This window comes from Polyodon spathula, chromosome 37 (assembly GCF_017654505.1).
Source record: "Polyodon spathula isolate WHYD16114869_AA chromosome 37, ASM1765450v1, whole genome shotgun sequence".
NCBI lineage: Eukaryota > Metazoa > Chordata > Actinopteri > Acipenseriformes > Polyodontidae > Polyodon > Polyodon spathula.
Window position 1 is genome coordinate 2,228,041 of NC_054570.1, and position 19,396 is coordinate 2,247,436.

The 19,396-nt window shown below is 38.1% G+C and overlaps 2 protein-coding genes across 3 annotated transcripts; both read right to left on the minus strand.

The window, feature by feature from the left end:
* Positions 1 to 182: 182 nt before the first annotated feature.
* LOC121304284 (G-protein coupled receptor 1-like) lies at positions 183 to 4,884 on the minus strand. 2 transcript variants are annotated; one of them, XM_041235324.1, is made up of 2 exons: positions 4,745 to 4,884; positions 183 to 2,266 (listed from the first exon to the last, which is right to left on the minus strand). In XM_041235324.1, the coding sequence occupies exon 2, from the start codon at positions 2,258 to 2,260 to the stop codon at positions 1,205 to 1,207; it is 1,056 nt and encodes a 351-aa protein (XP_041091258.1). In that variant the 5' UTR covers positions 2,261 to 2,266; positions 4,745 to 4,884; the 3' UTR covers positions 183 to 1,204. The 2 variants fall into 2 exon arrangements, with proteins under 2 accessions (XP_041091258.1, XP_041091257.1); XM_041235323.1 differs by having other exon boundaries at positions 4,725 to 4,884.
* Positions 4,885 to 8,915: 4,031 nt separating this feature from the next.
* LOC121304280 (chemokine-like receptor 1) lies at positions 8,916 to 11,904 on the minus strand. Its single transcript, XM_041235318.1, has 2 exons — positions 11,720 to 11,904; positions 8,916 to 10,379 (listed from the first exon to the last, which is right to left on the minus strand). The coding sequence occupies exon 2, from the start codon at positions 10,375 to 10,377 to the stop codon at positions 9,328 to 9,330; it is 1,050 nt and encodes a 349-aa protein (XP_041091252.1). The 5' UTR covers positions 10,378 to 10,379; positions 11,720 to 11,904; the 3' UTR covers positions 8,916 to 9,327.
* Between the last annotated feature and the right edge of the window lie 7,492 nt (positions 11,905 to 19,396).

The window sequence follows — 19,396 nt, forward strand, 5'->3', positions numbered from 1 at the left end:
TCCTGTTGTCTGTGCAAGGATTTCTGTATAGGACACCAACCTGTTAAACAAACGATGAAACTCAAGGTATGCAGTGGTTAGCGGCACGTTTTTTCACACCCAGAATTTAGAACAAACCTGTTTTCTTTTTTATTTATTTAGGTAACAGTTTACAGTTTCGGTACAACAGTAAAAATGCCAGCTCTCTGGATGAGGGGAAAATTCGGTTCCAATCGGATTGTAAAACAGTTAATTGCCATTGGTTGGTACTCAATTGTAAAGGTGAGGGAGGACAGCTTTTCTCCTTTTGAATTCAACACATGAACATTTTTTCTTATATGTCCTGCAGCTAAATTTAAATGGACACCCAAAATGATTTTTTTTTTTTTTTTTGTAAAATTTTATTTAACACATTTCAGTGGTCACATGTGGTAGCAGAGCAACGAAGGTATTTCTTTTTCACAAAGTATGCCAGTCATACAATTACTGTACAATATTGTATGCAGTACATTGGGAGACAAACACAAATACAACTTGAACATATAATATGCAAGTGCATGTCATCTGAAGTTGTCAACGTCTGATATTAACATACCTATGTACCCTGATGATTAATGAGCTATAGAATGAAATCAAACTTTCTAGACTCAACCAGAAATCCAATAGCTAATTGCCATTTTCTTGGCTTTATCAGATTAGAGCTAGTTTAGCTGAAGAGTTCTCAGTTTGAGTCATGACTTTTCATTCATTCGATTGATAAAGTAGTTACCAGGAGCGACCAGGATGCAGTACGTTAGAACTTTGCCAGGCCATGCGATAACTTCAAAATGCGTGTTTTATTCGGACTACCAACTCAGCTACTTCTTTACACTGACTTTATGCCAGTTAACCTTTATAAAAAAAAAAAAAAAAAATGTTTTAAAAAACATGAAACAAAAATGAACACAAACAATTCGTGCAAGTGCAGCAGACGTCAAATAAAGTACATGCATACCAATTTCTAGGTTTACAACATTTCATAAAATGGTCTAACAGCAACATTATTCTAGAAAGTTGAAAATAAAAGATGTTTAGGGTGTTATTTTAACTAAAAAATGAAATCTGAAAATGACAGCGGCCTGCCACTGTGAGGCAGTGCCAGCTAATGAAGCCTTATCATTGGTGAAGGACTGGACCTTTCAAGTGACGGGCAACTTGCTTGGCAACAGCAGAGCACAGTCAACAGCTATTCTTTACTAGTGAGTGTACCAGTCATTTTACGCAGCGTCAGACGCACGCTCTCAGAACTTAAGTTCAGCTTTGCCTGGTTTGGGTCATCAGCAAAAACACTCTTGAGGGCTGAAAGAAGAGATACACCCGCCCTTTCCCTGAAACTGTAGCCCACAAAAAGGTACATAAGAGGGTTGAGGCAGCTGTTAAGGTAGGCTATACTGGTGGATATCCTGTAGCCAACTTCGAGAAACTGCTTTGGGAGGTTGGTAGTCTTCAAAAAGTTGAAGACGTGGTAGGGCACCCAGCACACAAAGAAGGTGACGATGGTAGCCACTATGATTATGAAGGGCCGGTTTGAATTGGACCAGTTTCTGTCTTTGATCTTAAAGCAAATGCTCACATAGCAGGTGGTTATGACCAAAAAGGGTACTAGAAATCCAAAGGTGAAGCGAGTAACATACAAAGCTAGATTGATTCTCCTTTTATCATCTGAGTCCTCAAAAAGGAAGCTGAAGTCGCATCTGGTCTTGTTCTGATCTCTTGAATCCATCACCGCATCTCTCAGAAATATATAAGGCACACTAAAGAAGGTCGCAATAATCCACACAACTATGGCGATGATGGAGGCCTTTCTAGTGGACCGGTTGTTTCTCGACCAAACAGGGTGGACCACCAAAACATAGCGGTCAATGCTGATAGTTGTCAGGATGAAGACACTGGCGTACATGTTAAGGTACTTAACAAAGCCGTTGACCTTGCAGAGAGTTGAGCCAAAGGGCCAATGGGACCTCATCGCTTCCCTCACCACTGCAAAAGGCCGCAGGGCAGCAAAAATGAAATCAGCGATGGCCAGGTTGAGAAACCAGATGGTGTTGACTGTTCGGGACATCTTGAAACCAGTGATCCAGATGACCAGGCCATTTCCAGTGGTGCCCAGCAGGAAGATGAGGGTGTAGACAGCAGCGGCTACAATGTGCATCACTTCCTCTGCTTGAGAAGAGCTGTTCAATCCCCTTTTGAGGTGGGATGAGAAGCTTGAGGGAGCAAGAGTGATGTCAAGCTCTTCCATTCTTTCCTGCAACAAAAAAATACTAATATTATCCAGAAGGGCTAGTATGCAGCAATGTCCACGATGACTAGAAATAAATTATTAAAGTTGCAGTGCAAGAACCCTGCTACTGGTCCCATTTCAGAGTAAGTTAAACCCTGATCCTATTATCAACAAATCAGCTTTCCCAGGACTGGGGAAACGTATCCCTGGATTAAGGATATGTTTCCAAGGAATTTTTTTTTTTTTTTTACAGTGTGCAACCACATGGTTTCTACTGTAGCTAGATTTAAACTGAAGTTTTTTTTTTTTTCATATTAGCTGTAGTGGTGACAACTTTTGATGTGGCAGATGAGAGAGAGAGAGAGAGAGAGAGAGAGAGAGAGAGAGAGAGAGAGAGAGAGAGAGAGAGAGAGAGAGAGAGAGAGAGAGAGAGAGAGAGAGAGAGAGAGCAGGATATTCTTGAATATGAAATGTTACAAGTCGTACGATTGAGTATTTAAAGGTATGGATAAACACCAACATTATAAGAAAATGATAAAAACAAAAAAACATGTTGTGTTACTGCTGCCACTGCCTACTCAGACCTTGTTTGCACACAAATCTGTAAGCAAACAGTCTGATAAGATCACACTGGAGAAAAGGGGAACATTTTGCATTGTGTCTCTAATTACTGTGTATTTACACGATATATGTAAGTACACAATTATCAGAAAAGGGTTAGATCATGCAAAAAGATGTATAAATTAGGTACTTTGTAACTATGCATAATAACATTGTAACTGTGCATAAGTGCAGAACATGTGGATTTACTAAGTAACAACTGTGTAAATTCACAGTGATAGGAGACACAATGCAAAGTGTTACTGAGTAGCGTGGTCTCTTCTAGTATTAACTCATAATCTCACTTGCATTGAAAGCTCAGCTTGCCCACCCAGAAGCAGTTTCAGACCATAAGGTCAACACGACCTTGACAAGGTTGCTACTCTGTATCTGAAAATGTTTCCCAACACTCTGTGTTCACAATGGCCAGAACTCTCAAAGTTATTTAATTTCCCAAGCCTATAAAACAGTCATGCCACAGCTGAAGCAGCATGACGGTGTCCCATTTTAATAACACCAATAAATTAGGACAAGTGTCATGAGTACATAATGGCCTTCAGTTTTTAGAACACTCCATGTTTTAACAAAAGGCAATCAGACGTGACAGGACAATATTTAGCACAGTGTTTCTGTTTGTGTTGGTTCGCTAGCCACGTCAGGCAGGGTTGCTCATATTTTATATCCTATGGGCTCCTGGTAAGTGCCTTATGAGGAATGATTTACAAGCTTCTGAAGTAAAAGGCACTGCCCTTTGACAGTTCAAGTTGTCTTTCTCGTCAATCCACACCTGTTTTTATTGGTGTGTCGGCATTTTTAAATTAGGCTTGGTGGTCCAGTGGTTAAAGAAAGATGTTTGTTACCAGGAGGTTCCCAGTTCAATCCCAGCTCAGCCACTGACTTGCTGTGTGACCTTGAGCAAGTCACTGAACCTCCATGTGCTCCATCCTTTGGATGACCTGTATTGCAAGTGATTCTGCAGCAGCAGTTTTGATGCATAGTTCACCTCCTGGTCTCTGTAAGCCACTGGATAAAAAGTGTCTGCTTAATTAATTATAATAATTAGGCAGGGTAGAACAACACTAAATAATGAGAAAAAGATTTTTAATAATATCACAAATAAAGTTAGATAATAAAACAGGAAGTCTAATATATCATTTTGTCTGACTCCCCTGCGTGACCATGCTTACAGTAGGTGTTGTTTGTCTTGCCACCAGATAGTAAATATGATAGTGTCATCCGTCTTTGACTAATGTCCCCAGACACCTCATGAAACAAAATCAGCAGTACAAGTCTCTTGAAATAAATTATGTTTTAATCATTTAAACCTTTTGCATACATCCCAATATATCTACACACACACATTTACCAAGTTAGACCGAAATATTACATTTAATCAAGAATGATCTTGACCATAATAACTCACATCAATTCAGTAGATTTTTTTTTTAACTGTTCAAGATTTTTCCACACGCTTCTCAGTTCTTCAACTCAATAACTCAATGCTTGATTAGACTCAGAACTGACTGGGTGGGATACTTTTATATTTCTATCTATCTATCTATCTATCTATCTATCTATCTATCTATCTATCTATCTATCTAACAGTATACCCACAAACTAAAGGTGAGTTCAGCATTCCCCAGATTTCCATATATTTTTTGACCTGTGTGCCCGACTTGCACCAGTGCATCCTCTAATAAACATAAAACAATAATAATTAAAAAACAAAACAATAAATACTGCATCTAACTAGAAGAGGCTATGCCATGCTTTTCTCTTTGGTCTGTCTGGCTTCTGAAGGCACCGAACAAAAAGAGTTTAGTGGTCTTGTCTTAACCTGGCCATTTCAATTTACCCACAAGAAAAGACAAAGTTACTGCACCTTTTGTCCTGAAGACAAACCTTTCATTGAATCCAACTGCCTTGAGTGAAGAGAAGCGTTTTCCTGCAGCCTTTTTTCCGGTCCCCCAAAGCCAGTTACAATGTTTGCTGTGCACACATGGTTTGATAAAGCAGAAGTGTTGTGTATATAAGCTCACCTAGCCTTTAATGCACACAAAGGGACTGGTTCGGGATTTATTCCTTTATTAGTTGCTAGGACCAGTGGCTGCTCAATAGTTTTAAAAGGGCAGGGCTTATAATTCCATACACACTCACATTGGCTTCCTGTGTTACTGGGGTAAAGCATAACTAACATTGATTTTTATGAGATAACGTCATGTTATCAACATTATAATGCAAACTGTAACATTTTAAATGTGAAAAAAAACCTTCACTGTTTTTTTTTTTTTTTTAAGTAGCATACCATACATATAATAGTTCTGGCATATTTAGGGCATTTCACATCTCTCTCTCCCTCTGTCTCTCTCTGTCATGCATGTGCTTGCCAAACTGTTAGGGGAAGTTTACACAGGCCTGCTGGCTCTGTGCCCCTGTGCTGTGTCATTCTCTCACATCTTTACCAAGCTTCAAATGTGCAACATAAAATCAAAGAAAATACTGGAACTTAAGAACACTTTTTCTGTGTTTTGTTTTTTTCTGTCGACAAAAAAAAAAAGTGGAACTCACAGTAACAGATGTCACAACTTTTATTTCTGTCTGTTTTTCCTGTTTGTAGAAATATAGCTGGTGTGTGTGGTTTCCATGTACAGTAGAGATCTGAGCAATTCATCGAAACTGACTGACTAGACACAAATTGTAGTTCAGCAACTTGTACTTTATCTAGAATGTATCGAATAAATGCCAAATGACTGGGGGATGGATAATTTGTCAGATGGTTCCATTTTTTTCTGTTTTTTATTAAGCATATGAAAAACTACAAAGTGGTGTGTAATTTAATATGTTAACACAACATTATTCAGCAGGTTTCATTTGACTTTATGAAGCAAAATTAATTCTATAAAGTGATGCAAAACTTTGAAAAATGTGTAATTTAAAAAATGAAAATGAAATATTGTACCATTCCGGTACACTTTTGCGATATCATTTTGTAGTTTATTTTGATTACATGATGTTAAATAAAATATCTAAATTATGTTCAAATAGTTTTTTTTGTTTTTTTTTAATGTCTCAATTCTAAAATTCTAGGTGATGCAAAACTGTCACACTGACGTCTGGATAGCTAACTTGAGCACCAGCATTGTCTCTTGAGTCCAACTGAATAGGTGAAACCACAAAATTTGTTTGGACATAAGAACATTTGCAAACAAGAGGAGGCCATTCAGCCACTCTAGTTTGTTCGGTTCCTAGTAGGTGGCTAATTGATCTTATCAAGTTGGATCTTAAAGGATCTAAATGATTCTGCCTCAACAGCATGGCAGGTAGCCCATTCCATACCCTCACCACTCTCTACAAAAATGCTGCTTGCTGACTGGCAGAAAATATTATGATGTTCTGGGATATTGGCCAAAATTCAGGGGGGGAGATTAGCAGTTACACAAAGCTGTTTATAATTCCTAAAAAAGTACTGAATGATATTTCAGTGAAATAGAAACATCTTACATAGACATGATGTTAGCTCTTTAAGAACAGATCAATGGATAAAGTCTAACCTGTGGCTATCTCTGATAAAGAGAGAAAGGGTCAATGTTGTAAACCTCCCTCCCGACCAGAAAGGGCGCTGTGTAAGGAGGAGCATGTAGTACCCGGAAAACTCCTCCCTGCAATCAACCCGTCGCCATGGTTTCTCCAATCGAGGGCTGTCCCACAGCTGATTACAATGGAGTCTTTCCGGGACCATCTAGGAGGCAGCATACCACCATCCTTACACAGCGCCCTTTCTGGTCTGGAGGGAAATTTAAAACATTGATCTTTTCTTTCTTCATCACACTGACCAACACAAAATATGAATTTGTAGCACTCTTAGCAATGGAAGCCAACCAGGCACCCTGTATAAAAGCTTGTCAGAACTGATTGGCTGTCTTTTTCCTGCTCGACGTTTAGCATTTTATTGTATGTCAAGTCTCTGCATATTCTTGGTGTTCTGCTGAATGTGATAATTGTGGATTGTGTCTTTGTGGTTGAGAAACAGGGACAGTTTCTTCAGCAGGAAGGAAATCATATTTTTAATCAAGAGGTGTGTCTCGCTACCAATAAGTAAAAACAAAAGACAAGAAAATTGTATTTTCTGTTTTAATTGTTATTTTCCCCCAGGAAACATTATTTATTAATATCTATCTATCTATCTATCTATCTATCTATCTATCTATCTATCTATCTATCTATCTATCTATCGAGATAAAATAATTAATGTAAGGAAGCCTCGTCAAGGAGCACACACACAAGGATTTAAGCAGAATTAAATTTTTAATTTTTTTTTTTTATTGATTCCAATAATCAGAAGTTACATTTTTACAGCATAATCATTATCATTACACACATGAGGCCAATGGTTATTAACCAAAATTAAGCAATGACATCAGTTACCAATCTCTGGAAGAAACACTGAACACGATGCTGGTGTGTGTTCATGCAGGGATCTTGATGCTTCTCAAATGCACTCCCCTAATGCCCTCTCTTTAGACAACACCCTTGTGTGCAAAGCTAATTGCTGGCTTATCTCTGTTTTCTGGCTTGACCAGAAAACTGTTACTTGCTCCAGGCCAGGTGAGGTCCATTCACTGACACTTTGTCATGACGAGGAAGACGACAGTAAAAAAGACTTTCGTTGATATGTCTGTGATTGAATTTATTTGCGTTTCTTTTATGTTGGTTTCACAGACCATGATCAGCACTGATATTAGACTACCTTACCTAATATAACATTAGGTAGTCCAAGACTATGGCCAACAGGGAAGTGCAAAACTAGCCAACAGTATTTTCTAAATTATAAATGTACCTGGTTTGAAAAAAATAGAGATGGCAACAGAAGCTGGAGCAGCAAGCTATTTACATATCAGAGAAAGCACAAAGCCTTTCATATGAAGATAAAAAGTAATGAACAAAATGTAATTTCTCTCCAAAATCACCTGCTGTACTGTACCATTGGAGGAACACTGCACAAGGGAAGTGAAACAGTGGAAATATTACTCTTATACCATCATTCTGGCCCCTCAGAGACATTCCCATACCTGAACATTAAAACAACCCATTGAACCCAAATAGCTTTTGCTGGCTTACAGTGAGATAGCATTCCCAATTATACAGCTAAGCATACATCAGGGATCTTTAGGGTGACTAACTAATCCAACCCAATTTGAACACGATTACATGTTTAGTCAATTTTACATACCATAGTTTGATACGCACTCTATTACTCTCCATAATCCATAAACTGAAGACCTGTGGTCGGTTATCGCTGCTGAGTCTGTACTGAACAGTACTATTCACATTATCATTGGCATTGCAAATGGTGACAGAATTTGTCCCAGGCTCCATTAAATAAATATCATGCATCTTTCTGTAGGTGCAGTAGAACCAGATTCAGTGCTTAACTCAATCTCAGCTTTTGTTCTGCAATGATTCAGCTCTGTTTCCCAACAATTAGTGTGCTGTATATACAGTGGATTTAACATCGGGAACTTACTGTGGCCTGAGATTTTAAGACTATGCTAGATGTGTTACTTATAAGGCTAGATATGTTCTGCAAACCACTCCAATATATATGTATAGAATGTTGTATGAGGTCTGGAAGCATGCTACTGGCCTCGGGGCACATAAACATCCTATACATAGTATGCATTATTCAACATATCATTCAGAATAATAAGCCATAATGCAAACCAAGATGGAACAACTCCTTGAGAACTGTAGACATTGGAGGATATCCACACAAACACACCACTTCACATCACTAAAAACCTGTCTTCTTAAAAGAATTGCAAGAATCACTTGATCAGTCTTTCCACCATCTGTTCGAATATATGGGTGTTCTGTATTACACTTGGACAATTTGGTGTTGGGTATATATACACTGTATGGTTTTGCTAATTGCAATGTGACAGAGTGGCCGAGGACAGTGTAAATGATCAGCCTGGAGTCTTGATTGACAGTTTTAAACCGGTGTTGGTTTTATTTTTCTTACACTGCGGTGGCAAAACAACCGCTAATAAAACAAACAAAATAAACCAAGCTCTCAGCTGGAGCACTAGCTAACAGTACTTTGTGTGGAACAAACACTAGATCGAGTTTTGGTTTCTTTTTGTTACTTCTTCTTCCTTACGCATCTATACCTCCATCACAAAGCTATCGGCTAAGCCATTTCGATCGAGGTGTCATTAACTTTAACATGTAGTTAACCAATTGACTGTTACCCATAATTCGTTAAGGAAAGCAGCTGTGGATTTTTCGTGGGCGTGCACACATGCGGAAACTCGTGACATCTAGTAGTCAACCCATTACACTGCAGCCAGGGAACAAGTTCTTATCATTCTCATACTAAGTTTGATTCTGCACCACACTAATCATATCGGTCTGCTTTGAAGAATCATCCGCTTATAAGAATCAAAACATATATATATATATATATACACACACACACAACGGATTCACTTTGGTTCAGTGTTGGTCCCCTCAATCTTCTTCCCTCCAACTAAAGACTCCATTTGGACAGTGGACCTACGGCTGCTCAAGTGGTAGAGTGTTGTCTCATCATCAAAGGCGCTCTCAAACACCTTAAGGAAGGACTTCTTCAGCTTCTCTTTAAAGTCCTGGCACATGCAGACATAAAGGACGGGGTTGAGACAGCTGTTGAAGAAAGCAATGCTGGTGGCAACTGGGACCCCAATGCGTATCACCTTAGGAAAGGAAGAATTATCATCCAGTGCTTTTAACTCCAGTATCTGGAAGATGTGGAAGGGAATCCAACAGATGAAAAAAGTCACAATGACTGCAACAATCACCCTGAAGGGTTTGAAGGATCTCTTGTGATGCATGGTGCTGTATTTGTAACCAATGGCAGTGTAGCAAGAGATGATGACGATTATGGGAAGCAGGAAACCAAACAGAAAACGTGTAATGGTCAGAGCCTTATACATGTTTGTGTTCATGTCTGTGTTACCATTACCAAAGTTGTAGTGACACCTTTGTATTGTTTCATTGACTTTTATCACATCCCGGTACTTCAAATATGGAGAGCTGAATATCCCAGCCAATGCCCATAGTATCAGACAAGTGAACCAAGCCTTCTTGGGAGAGCGTTGGTTGTGTGCCCAAACAGCAGCCACTACTGAGAGGCAGCGGTCAATGCTGATGGCCGTCAGGATGAGGACACTACTGTACATCGTCAGGACCATTATGAAGGAGTTGAGTTTGCACAGAAACCAGCCAAAGGGCCAGACAAAGCCCATGGCGGTGTAGGCAATGCTGAGAGGCAGGAATAAGGTGAAGATGAAATCAGCCATGGCCAGGTTTAGAAACCAAATGGTGTTGACAGACGTCTTCATTTTGAAACCGGTAATCCAGATGACCAGGCCATTTCCTGACGTGCCCAGAATGAAGGCAATTGAGTAAAGCACAATGGAGAGGATGTGTAGCGATTCCAGATCAATCTCCTCTTCATAGTCATCATAATATTCTGTTGCATTGTCAGACTCCATTTCTATGATGCCATTAAAAATACAAAACAGTTATAATTACAAGACCAATAATAATAGCATTGTTAAAGCCATCCATAATGTAACTTTAAATACTGTCTTGTGCAAGTGTAGTAGAACACCTCAAGATTTTTCATTTATATCCTTTACATATCTACCTGCATGAAAACCTCAGGATGTGAGAATTTCAGTTTATCAGTAATATAGAAACAATAGACCTTATTCACGCCAGACTCAAAACGAGGCTTGGAGGGCAGCTACTGGCTTCCAGCTGTCGATGTCTCCAACTGCAGCTGAGAGAAGTTACGGCATTGCACTGTTGCGTTCCGTTTTGTGGTTCCGATTTAAGAAATAATCAGTCGAAAAATATATAATTTCATATTAATTAGAGAGTTGAGTGTATACAGAGGGCATGATTATTATTATTTTGAAAAGGCGGTGGGTGGGGCAAAGACTCATCAATCATTATATTAACCCTTAAAGGTTCACATTGCCATTTTGACTAAGGAAAATGATTCTAACGGTATGTATTGTACACATGAATCACAAACATATTTCACTATTTTTTTTAAATATTTGTTAATTTTTAGAAAGTTATTAATTGTATCCCACAGTGCACACTGCCCTTTTTAGATGTTAAAACTCCAAATTCTGTACATGTATTATTTAATTATGTTTCATTTTTACTTTGATAACTCCAAAACAGCCTATTTAGCTTTAAAATAACAATTTTCTGAAGAGAAATCTCAACTTTCATTTCTGTGTGAATGCACATATTCTTCATTACAGTCACAAATTTGATTACATTTCAGTTACACTGTCCTGGAGCCAATTGAGCAGTTCCAATTAGTCCTAATCAATAGATAAGTAAGATGCAGAAGTTTGAGATTATGCATGGATACTAAAGGGAATTTGTCTTGTGGGATGCAATGCCCAGTTTGTATTAAAAAAAAAGGGTATGTGACACACTGAGTGTACTAAAAGAGTCTTTGTTCAGCACAACTGAACACAATTACAAAAACATCTAGGAACGAGAGTCAACAAAAAATATGCTTGAGTAACACAATACTTGGTCAGAAAGGAGAACTTTAACATTACATTAACTCCAAATGAACGACAGGAATAACAGAAAGGAGGACATTTGGTTCTTATGTAAGGTTACTCATTCTTTTTCATTGACTGGAATGCCTTAGCCCTAACATTACATCCATGCTCCTGCCTTTTAACTGTAGTTAGAAAACAATTAACACAAGCTTACACCAAACCAACAAGCGTGAAACAATACAGAGGTACTTAATATCAACACAGTAAATATTAATTAAAGTAAAAGTTCCTTTTACTTTACCTTTTTTTGGTACTTTCTTGTTTTTCAGCTGTTTAGAAAGCTGTCTGCAAATATATTTAAAAACAAAAAACAAAGCTTTTTCCTATTCTTAACAAAATAGATGAAAGACACAATATTTGGAGCTGAGGTTCCCTAACCAGTGCTCACAATATTAGAAATCATCCAGTCCTCTGTTTCCTGTTGCTTCTTGCGAATTGAAGAGTTGAGTGGCGCAGTGATACATGTGGTTGAGTGCCTTAAAACAAGCACAGCTTCCTCTTTTCTTATTTACAGTATTGGTACATACAACCAACGAATGGATAGAACAGTTGTGTACATTAATGATGAGATGGCAAACCTGCTAGATGTATTTATTTATTAGAATTTATTTACTAGCTATTTTGGGGATTATTTTTTGTGTGTGGTGGTGGGGGACGGGGTGTCACTTTTTTCTTTGACAAATGAAAACAAAATTATCAGACATGGGTAAGCAGATATAGTGAATTAAATTGAAAATCCCCTTAAATCCCTTTTAATATTTATTCCACTTCACTAATAAATGGATCACCTTGTTTCATCTCCAGATAAAGTGTGTCCTTATGAATCTCGTTTTTCAAAGTCGATGTACGTAGAAATTTGCTGCATAATGGTGTAGCTTAAAGACTGCTGTGCCGATGATCCCTCCTCACAACTCGGTCATGCAATAATCAACGGGGAAGAAAATCTACAGCAGCAACTGATGAAGTGAAAAAATATCTACAATTCTGTCTACTTTACCAACAGGGTTGACAAACAGTAAGCTGCTGGTTGATGTCCACATCATAAGATTCTTTGGCTGATTTAGTTGCTCTACTGTCTTGGCCAACACTGAGGCTTGATTAACTCAAAGCCACCTTGTAACAGGGTGAAGGCTAAACATGAGCCTGAAACCCTGTTTTAATCACTATGCAAACCAACTGGGTTCATCTCTGTGTCAGTCAACCAAATCCACAATGGCAGTATCTCACATAGCACCACACATTATATGCTCTCTATAGATTAGCTGTATATTACAGAAGCCACTGGTTTATATGGATACAGAACAGCTTAAGTGTGCATTGTGATAGTTAGCATAAAGTTGTTTGTTAACTTAATCAGGTACAAGAATGTTACTGCAGAAGGTCTTTTCAGTCCTGTGAAGAATTAAGTCGTTAACCATGTGAAGTGCAATAAAAATTAAAAAAAAACACTGCATACAAAAAAATAAGATTGAAAGATAATGATTACTGCTAGCGATCGCTATCTAAAATCTGCGTTGGTTTAGAACAATTCTTTTGTACCAGGATTAAAGCACAGTGCATACCATCTTGTTTGTTTTCAGAGAACCAAAATGATTGTTGGCTATCTGTCACAGAGTGATAACGATGATCAGGAGGTGAGGCCTGGTGATGATCCCCCGTCTATCGCAAAATTTGAAAAGCAAGGTGCATTTCAATAGCACCACGAACGACAAAGACCCAATCTGTAGGCTTTCATTATGAAGTCCTCTCAGCAAATTCAGTAATCTGAGGGTTACTCTCTGTTAGACATTAAAGTGTAAATCTTTTTGCATGATATATGTAAGTATGCAACTGTTTCAGAAAACAGTTAGGGTTAGAGTTATATCATACAAAAAAAAAAAATTACACATTCGATACATTATAATAACATGTGTAAGTAGACATGTATTTACTAAGTAACTACGATGTAAATATGCTGTAATTAGAGACACTTAATGTAAAGCATTACCATAATATTTAACAATATGAGGAACAGGTGGGTAATTAACTAGGATATGTGAGGAGACACAGAGTGTGTTTGTTGAGAGGCTGTGCTGTGCAGGAAAATTCAGTAGCCTATGAAAGCTGAAAGACAGTTAAAAAGAAAAATATGGATCACAGCTTTATTAAGAGGAACTGGCGAGCAATCACCTTCTCCAAAAAAAAGCACACTAAATGTTTTTCTTTGCAAGAATTGCTTAATTTATTTGCTAAATGTTGTTGCTTAATATATTTGCATGATCTGAGGACCGTGCCTTTTAAAATGTTGAAATTCGCTCTTCTGCAGAACCTTTAAAGGCTCAGTCTCATGCAACAGACTACGATGTTCAACATGAAAATATATTGTAACTCCTAAACTGAGATCAGAGGTCCTAAATCATCACTCCACATCCACCAGCCCTTTACATGTACTTCTAAAGGAGTAGTGTACTGCACCATTTGCACAAAATGTAACCAATTATACATTTGGGAAACTAAAAGACATTTAGCAGATCTTTTTGTGGAACATTTACAAAACACCTTGACATTTTGAGCTTGTCTTCAAACTTGGAACTCTGGAGCCTCTTGGAATGAACATTCTATTCTGACATCATCCGTCCACAAGTTTACTGCATTCTGTGTACTTTTCTTTCTACACAGCTGAAGAAACATTCTCAAATAAAATATTTTTGTGATCCCTTAAACTTTTTGTGTACATTAATTAAAAAAAAAAAAATTCCTCTTATCAACCTCTCTCTCTCTCTCGCTCTCTCTCTCTCTCTCTCTCTCTCTCTCTCTCTCTCTCTCTCTCTCTCTCTCTACTCTCTCTCTCTTACTCTCTCTCCCCCCTCTCTCTCTCTCTCTCTCTCTCTCTCTCTCTCTCTCTCTCCCCTCTCTCTCTCTCTTACTCTCTATCTCTTACTCTCTCTCCCCCCTCTCTCTCTCTCTCTCTCTCTCTCTCTCCCTCTCTCTCTCTCTCTCTCTCTCTCTCTCCTCTCTCTCTCTCTCTCTCTCTCTCTCCTCTCTCTCTCTCTCTCTCTCTCTCTCTCTCTCTCTCTCTCCCCCCTCTCTCTCTCTCTCTCTCTCTCCCCCCCCCCTCTCTCTCTCTCTCTCTCTCTCTCTCTCTCTCTCTCTCTCTCTCTCTCTCTCCCTCTCCCCTCTCTCTCTCTCCCTCTCCCCCTCTCTCTCTCTCTCTCTCTCTCTCTCTCTCTCTCTCTCTCTCTCTCTCTCTCTCTCTCCCCCTCCCCCCCCCTCTCTCCCTCCCCCCCCCCCCCCTCCCCTAGAGAGTTGTTCTAGCTCTGTTAGGTTTAATTTTTTTTCTCTTTTTTTGATACCCCAAGTTGTGGTTAATCCTGCATTTACATAGAGATGCGACATAGAAGTAGACATTTCAGCAGTTAGTGGCATCTATAAATGTCAATGTTAAAGAGTATGGGAAAGGATGCTTTTGAATTGTTGAAGAGTCCAATAATGATGCAGCTATTTAGTGCTGGAGTCCAAATCTGTGGGGTTCTGCAATGACTTTCCAAAAGGGAATGACATCTCTTCAGTTATTGGAGCTTCCTGGTTGGATAAGCATTGTGGAATGTCCTACAGTAGCTAAAACTTGGAAAGGCTGAGTATTGGTACATATATGCAGTATATTAGCTCAAAGAGCTTACCTGCTATATATATATATATATATATATATACAAAGAACCGAGGATGGAAGGTGACCACTTGAAGACCCCAGAGATGTACCCTACTTAGATCAAGCCAGACGGTTGTCATGCTGATGCGCTGGGGAGACCGCACTGGGTTGATTCCCGGAGCCAGCATCGCAGCCGTTGTGTGTGCTGATGCGCTCGGGAGGCAAAATGAGCTGATCCCTGGAGCCAGCATTACAGCAAGCAACACCAGGCAGAAGGATATATACAGCATCAGATGGAAAACAACACAAATGGATGGAGATGCAGATGGATCACATTAGTTTACTGTAAAGCTATGTCTTAGATGGCGCTTATCTTGGCGAGAGCAGAGTTCAAATCAGCATCAAGTTTAACATCTACTCTCATATAATGGAAATCTTTATATATATCATAGTATATATGAACTTAGTGTTATTTTGAGTTTGTTATACGTGATTAGAAATAATCTATAAGCATGTTATTAATTACACTATTAACAATTATAGAATATGATTAGAAATACTAGAACTAGTATTAGCTGCTATGCAGTGGGAGTCTTCCATCCCTACACAAAACACACACACTTGATGTGAATGCTGTTGTTTGCCGGCTTTCCAGCAACTCAGGGTACTGAAAACATGCCTGACCTCTTAAGGTTTATCATATAAATCTAAATAAATGTAACATTTAGCAATGAACAGACTGGTTTAACAGAATCTGAGAGCAAGACATTTGTTTGTTTTATTTTTTTGTCTGCATTACCGGGGAATTTTTAAAAAAACTGTGGTTAGTCAAAGCAATAACATCTTAGTTTCTGTGAAAACAGGGGTTCTTAGTATTTAAACTGTGACTTGCACATCTCAAACCACCCCATCACAGGAACACGGTATTTGTCACGTTAGACTAGGTGTGAACATTTTAAGTATGTGTTTTCCCTTTGGTCCCTGTGGCACTTACAATTCTGAAACAAACAAGAAACATCTTTGACAAGATTAAATGTCTTTTCATATTATTATTTATTATTATTATTATTATTATTATTATTATTATTATTATTATTATTATTATTATTCAAGGCAGCTTACAGGGTTACAATGCAAGATTCATATTTAAATACAGTATAGTTTACAGTAAGTGCAAATAATAATACTAAAATACAGTATGAACTAAGATGCAACAATGGATGTCTACAATGTGCAATAGTGCAAGGACAGTGAAGCAGCTGTGGATCGAGTAACATGGTGCTGAGGGCAAGCGAGTCCAGTGTATCAGGGTAGATCAAGAAATCTACAAGTGTGTAATAAGGTTAGAATTAAAGATAGAGATTTTGTTTTTTTAAGTTTATAGGAAGGCAGTAATACTAAACATTTTAAAAGATGCAAGAAGCAATTTGCAAATCAACATCCTGCCCCTGAAAGGGTCTTTGTGCTGCCGTGTTTCTCTCTGCTGGTTTACTATCTTCAGATTTGATCTGACTAGGTGCTGGTAATTAAGTAAAGCGATGGTTCAGGCAGTAAGATTAAAATCAAGCTTATTAGGCGCTCTCATTACTGGAACATTCGTCAGTCACCTGGCAAGTATCTCATTTGTCATCTGATAAACAAAAGAGCTTTAAATCTTACATGAGAGTTTGCCTCCTTCTCCCCAGCCTGCCTGTTTTTCGGCTTCCTCTAAGGGGGAGACCAGCTTTCCTGCCCCCCTACAGTCAACTAAATTATGGACAGGAGTACCTCGATGGGCAAGGCCAAAGATGTAATGAAAATATGTCTAACTTAGTATTTGTTGTCTAAGCTTTAATGCATATTGTTCTCTATCACAGGAGTTTTCCTGACAGAAATATATTTGATATTTACCATAGAGCTTTGTGCCTGTCAAATCCTGTGGTATTTAAAATAATTAAAAAAAATAATTGTACATCTGTGTGGCGAAAGGTTTTGCATCAACCTGTAGAATTAACCAATTTCGCTTCATAAAGTCGTATGAAACCTGCTGAATAATGTTACGTTAACTTATTGAATTACACACCGCTTTGTAGTTTAACATATACTTAACGAAAAACTGACAGAAATTTAAAAAAAATGTGACATTACGAAGTCTAACATTGAAATACTGTACTACTATTATGGCTTCTGGCAGACTTTTGCGATCTCGTGTTGTAGTTTCTTTGATAAGATGATACTAAATAAAATATCTAAATTATATATATATATATATATATATATATATATATATATATATATATATATATATATATATACACACACACATATATATATAATTTTATATATGTCTCAATCCGAAAATTATAGGTGATGCAAAACTTTTAGCCATAGCTGTACATTTTAAACCCAAAATCTAGAATATTAATTTCCAGTGTTGATATGCTCTAGACATCTGTCTGTCATGTTGGAAAAGAAAGATGGAAAATTCTTAATCGCTGGGATGACTGGAGGGCAGTGCTGAAATTCTGAATGCATTGTTTGTCATTTATAAATCTCAAAACCTGTCATCTTTGTAATATTCTCAATACACAAGCATGCTGCAAAGGCATTTAAACATTTTTTAAATGTATTTTTGTTACATAGATGCTATTTCATTTTATGGTTGTAATGGCTGATTGCTGCCCCCTAATGGGTTAAAAGAACACTAAGCCAAACAGTTTGCTTGTCTTTATATTAAGCCTCAATCATAAATCTCTGACTGTTTATTTTTGTATAGCATTGTTATCACATACTGACTGAATGGCATTTAAGTCAAAGATGAAACCTGAACATAAATATTGAAGGATATACTAATATCACTATAAAAGTAATATCCATTGTCATGCAATTTACAAATAGAAAACTTTGATCCCCTCACCACAAAAAAGGCATCGATGCATTCGAGAAGGCACAGAGAAGGGCAACTAGGCTGACCCCAGGGCTTCATGACATGAGCTATGAAGACAGGCTCAAATCATGAAATCTCTTCAGCCTAGAGAAAGGGAAAGAGGGGACTGGTGTGCTAACAAGGGACGGGACTTGATGGGCCGAATGGCCTTTTTTCGTTCCCAAACTTCTCTTATGTTCTTACATGCTGTTATAGTCTCTTTTATCTTGTATAGTTTCGTTTTGAAATAAAACAGTTTTCTGAATATGTACGCCGCACGGCATGGCTCTCATATGTGCTCGTAAACCACATTTGAAATATGAAAATGTTCCTTGTTTTTGTCAGGGGCCCACTGTGAAGCGAGTCAGTAAGACATACATTTAATTTGGCTCCTATAACAGTATTTTTCTTTTACAGTGACAGGTGGTCAATTTGCTTATCTGTAAACTACAGTTTCCTGTTTCTGTGGTTGTCTAAATGTCTATAACACTAGTGATGTGTGGATTTATCAGATTTCGTCTGACATTCAAGTGAGGAAGTCAGGCCTGTCTGTTGTTTCCTTATACTTAACGAAAAAGTGGACAAAATCTGAACAATGTGTTTTTTGGAGTTTTTTGTAATTGTGTCACAATCCTAAAATTCTCTTACTGTACGTTTGTCTTTGAATCACGGTATATTTTAAAACAGAGCTTTATATTTAATCCCAATCAACCATGACTTCAAATTTTGCATTCCCTTCAATCAATCAAAAGTTCACTGTCTGTTCGGCCTAGACTATCTGACCCTATCTGGAGATAACAGCATTCCATCGCTGGCTCCATCTTTGTTTCCAAAGGTCACAAGCTTGTGGTGGAAATTGAAAATTAGGAATGGATGGTAACAGAAATGACACAACACAATCCTGTTCGGTGAAAAGGAAGTAGGCTTTCAGATGGAAAGTTATTGACCTTTTATGTTGGGTGGGAGTGGATTTGCATTGGAAAGGGTATAAAACAGAGCAGGACCCAGAGCCTGAAACAGCTGAGGTTTGGAACAGCAAACATCAATCACGTCTGCAAGATGAACGCCTTCACTGCAAGAGCCATTCTTTTCTGTGTTCTGTCAGCATGGCTGTTTTCCAGAGCAAGTAAGGTTACCTGTATGATAATAATGTGTCTAATGACAGCGATAGCCTACACTATCAAATAGGGTTGGGTGTACTGTATAGCAACCTCATTACCTCCAACAAGTATTGGGAGCTGTTTGGGAGAGTAGTGTTAAGAGTTGGTAGGACGTACTGTACTATAGCCCAACATTTTTCTGTATGAACGATGAGGCTTCAGCTATAGACAACCTATTGAAGCTGTACTAAATAATTTTCAAGAATCTTTGGGAGCATTACAATT

Excerpts from the sequence above, each read along its gene's own strand:
- LOC121304284 (XM_041235323.1), bottom strand. The coding sequence starts at position 4,751 with ATGAAAGGTTTGTCTTCAGGACAAAAG. Across the intron at positions 2,267-4,724 it reads GTTTGTCTTCAGGACAAAAG|GAAAGAATGGAAGAGCTTGA; the intron begins GTGCAGTAACTT and ends TTTTTGTTGCAG.
- LOC121304280 (XM_041235318.1), bottom strand. The coding sequence starts at position 10,377 with ATGGAGTCTGACAATGCAACAGAATATTATGATGACTATGAAGAGGAG.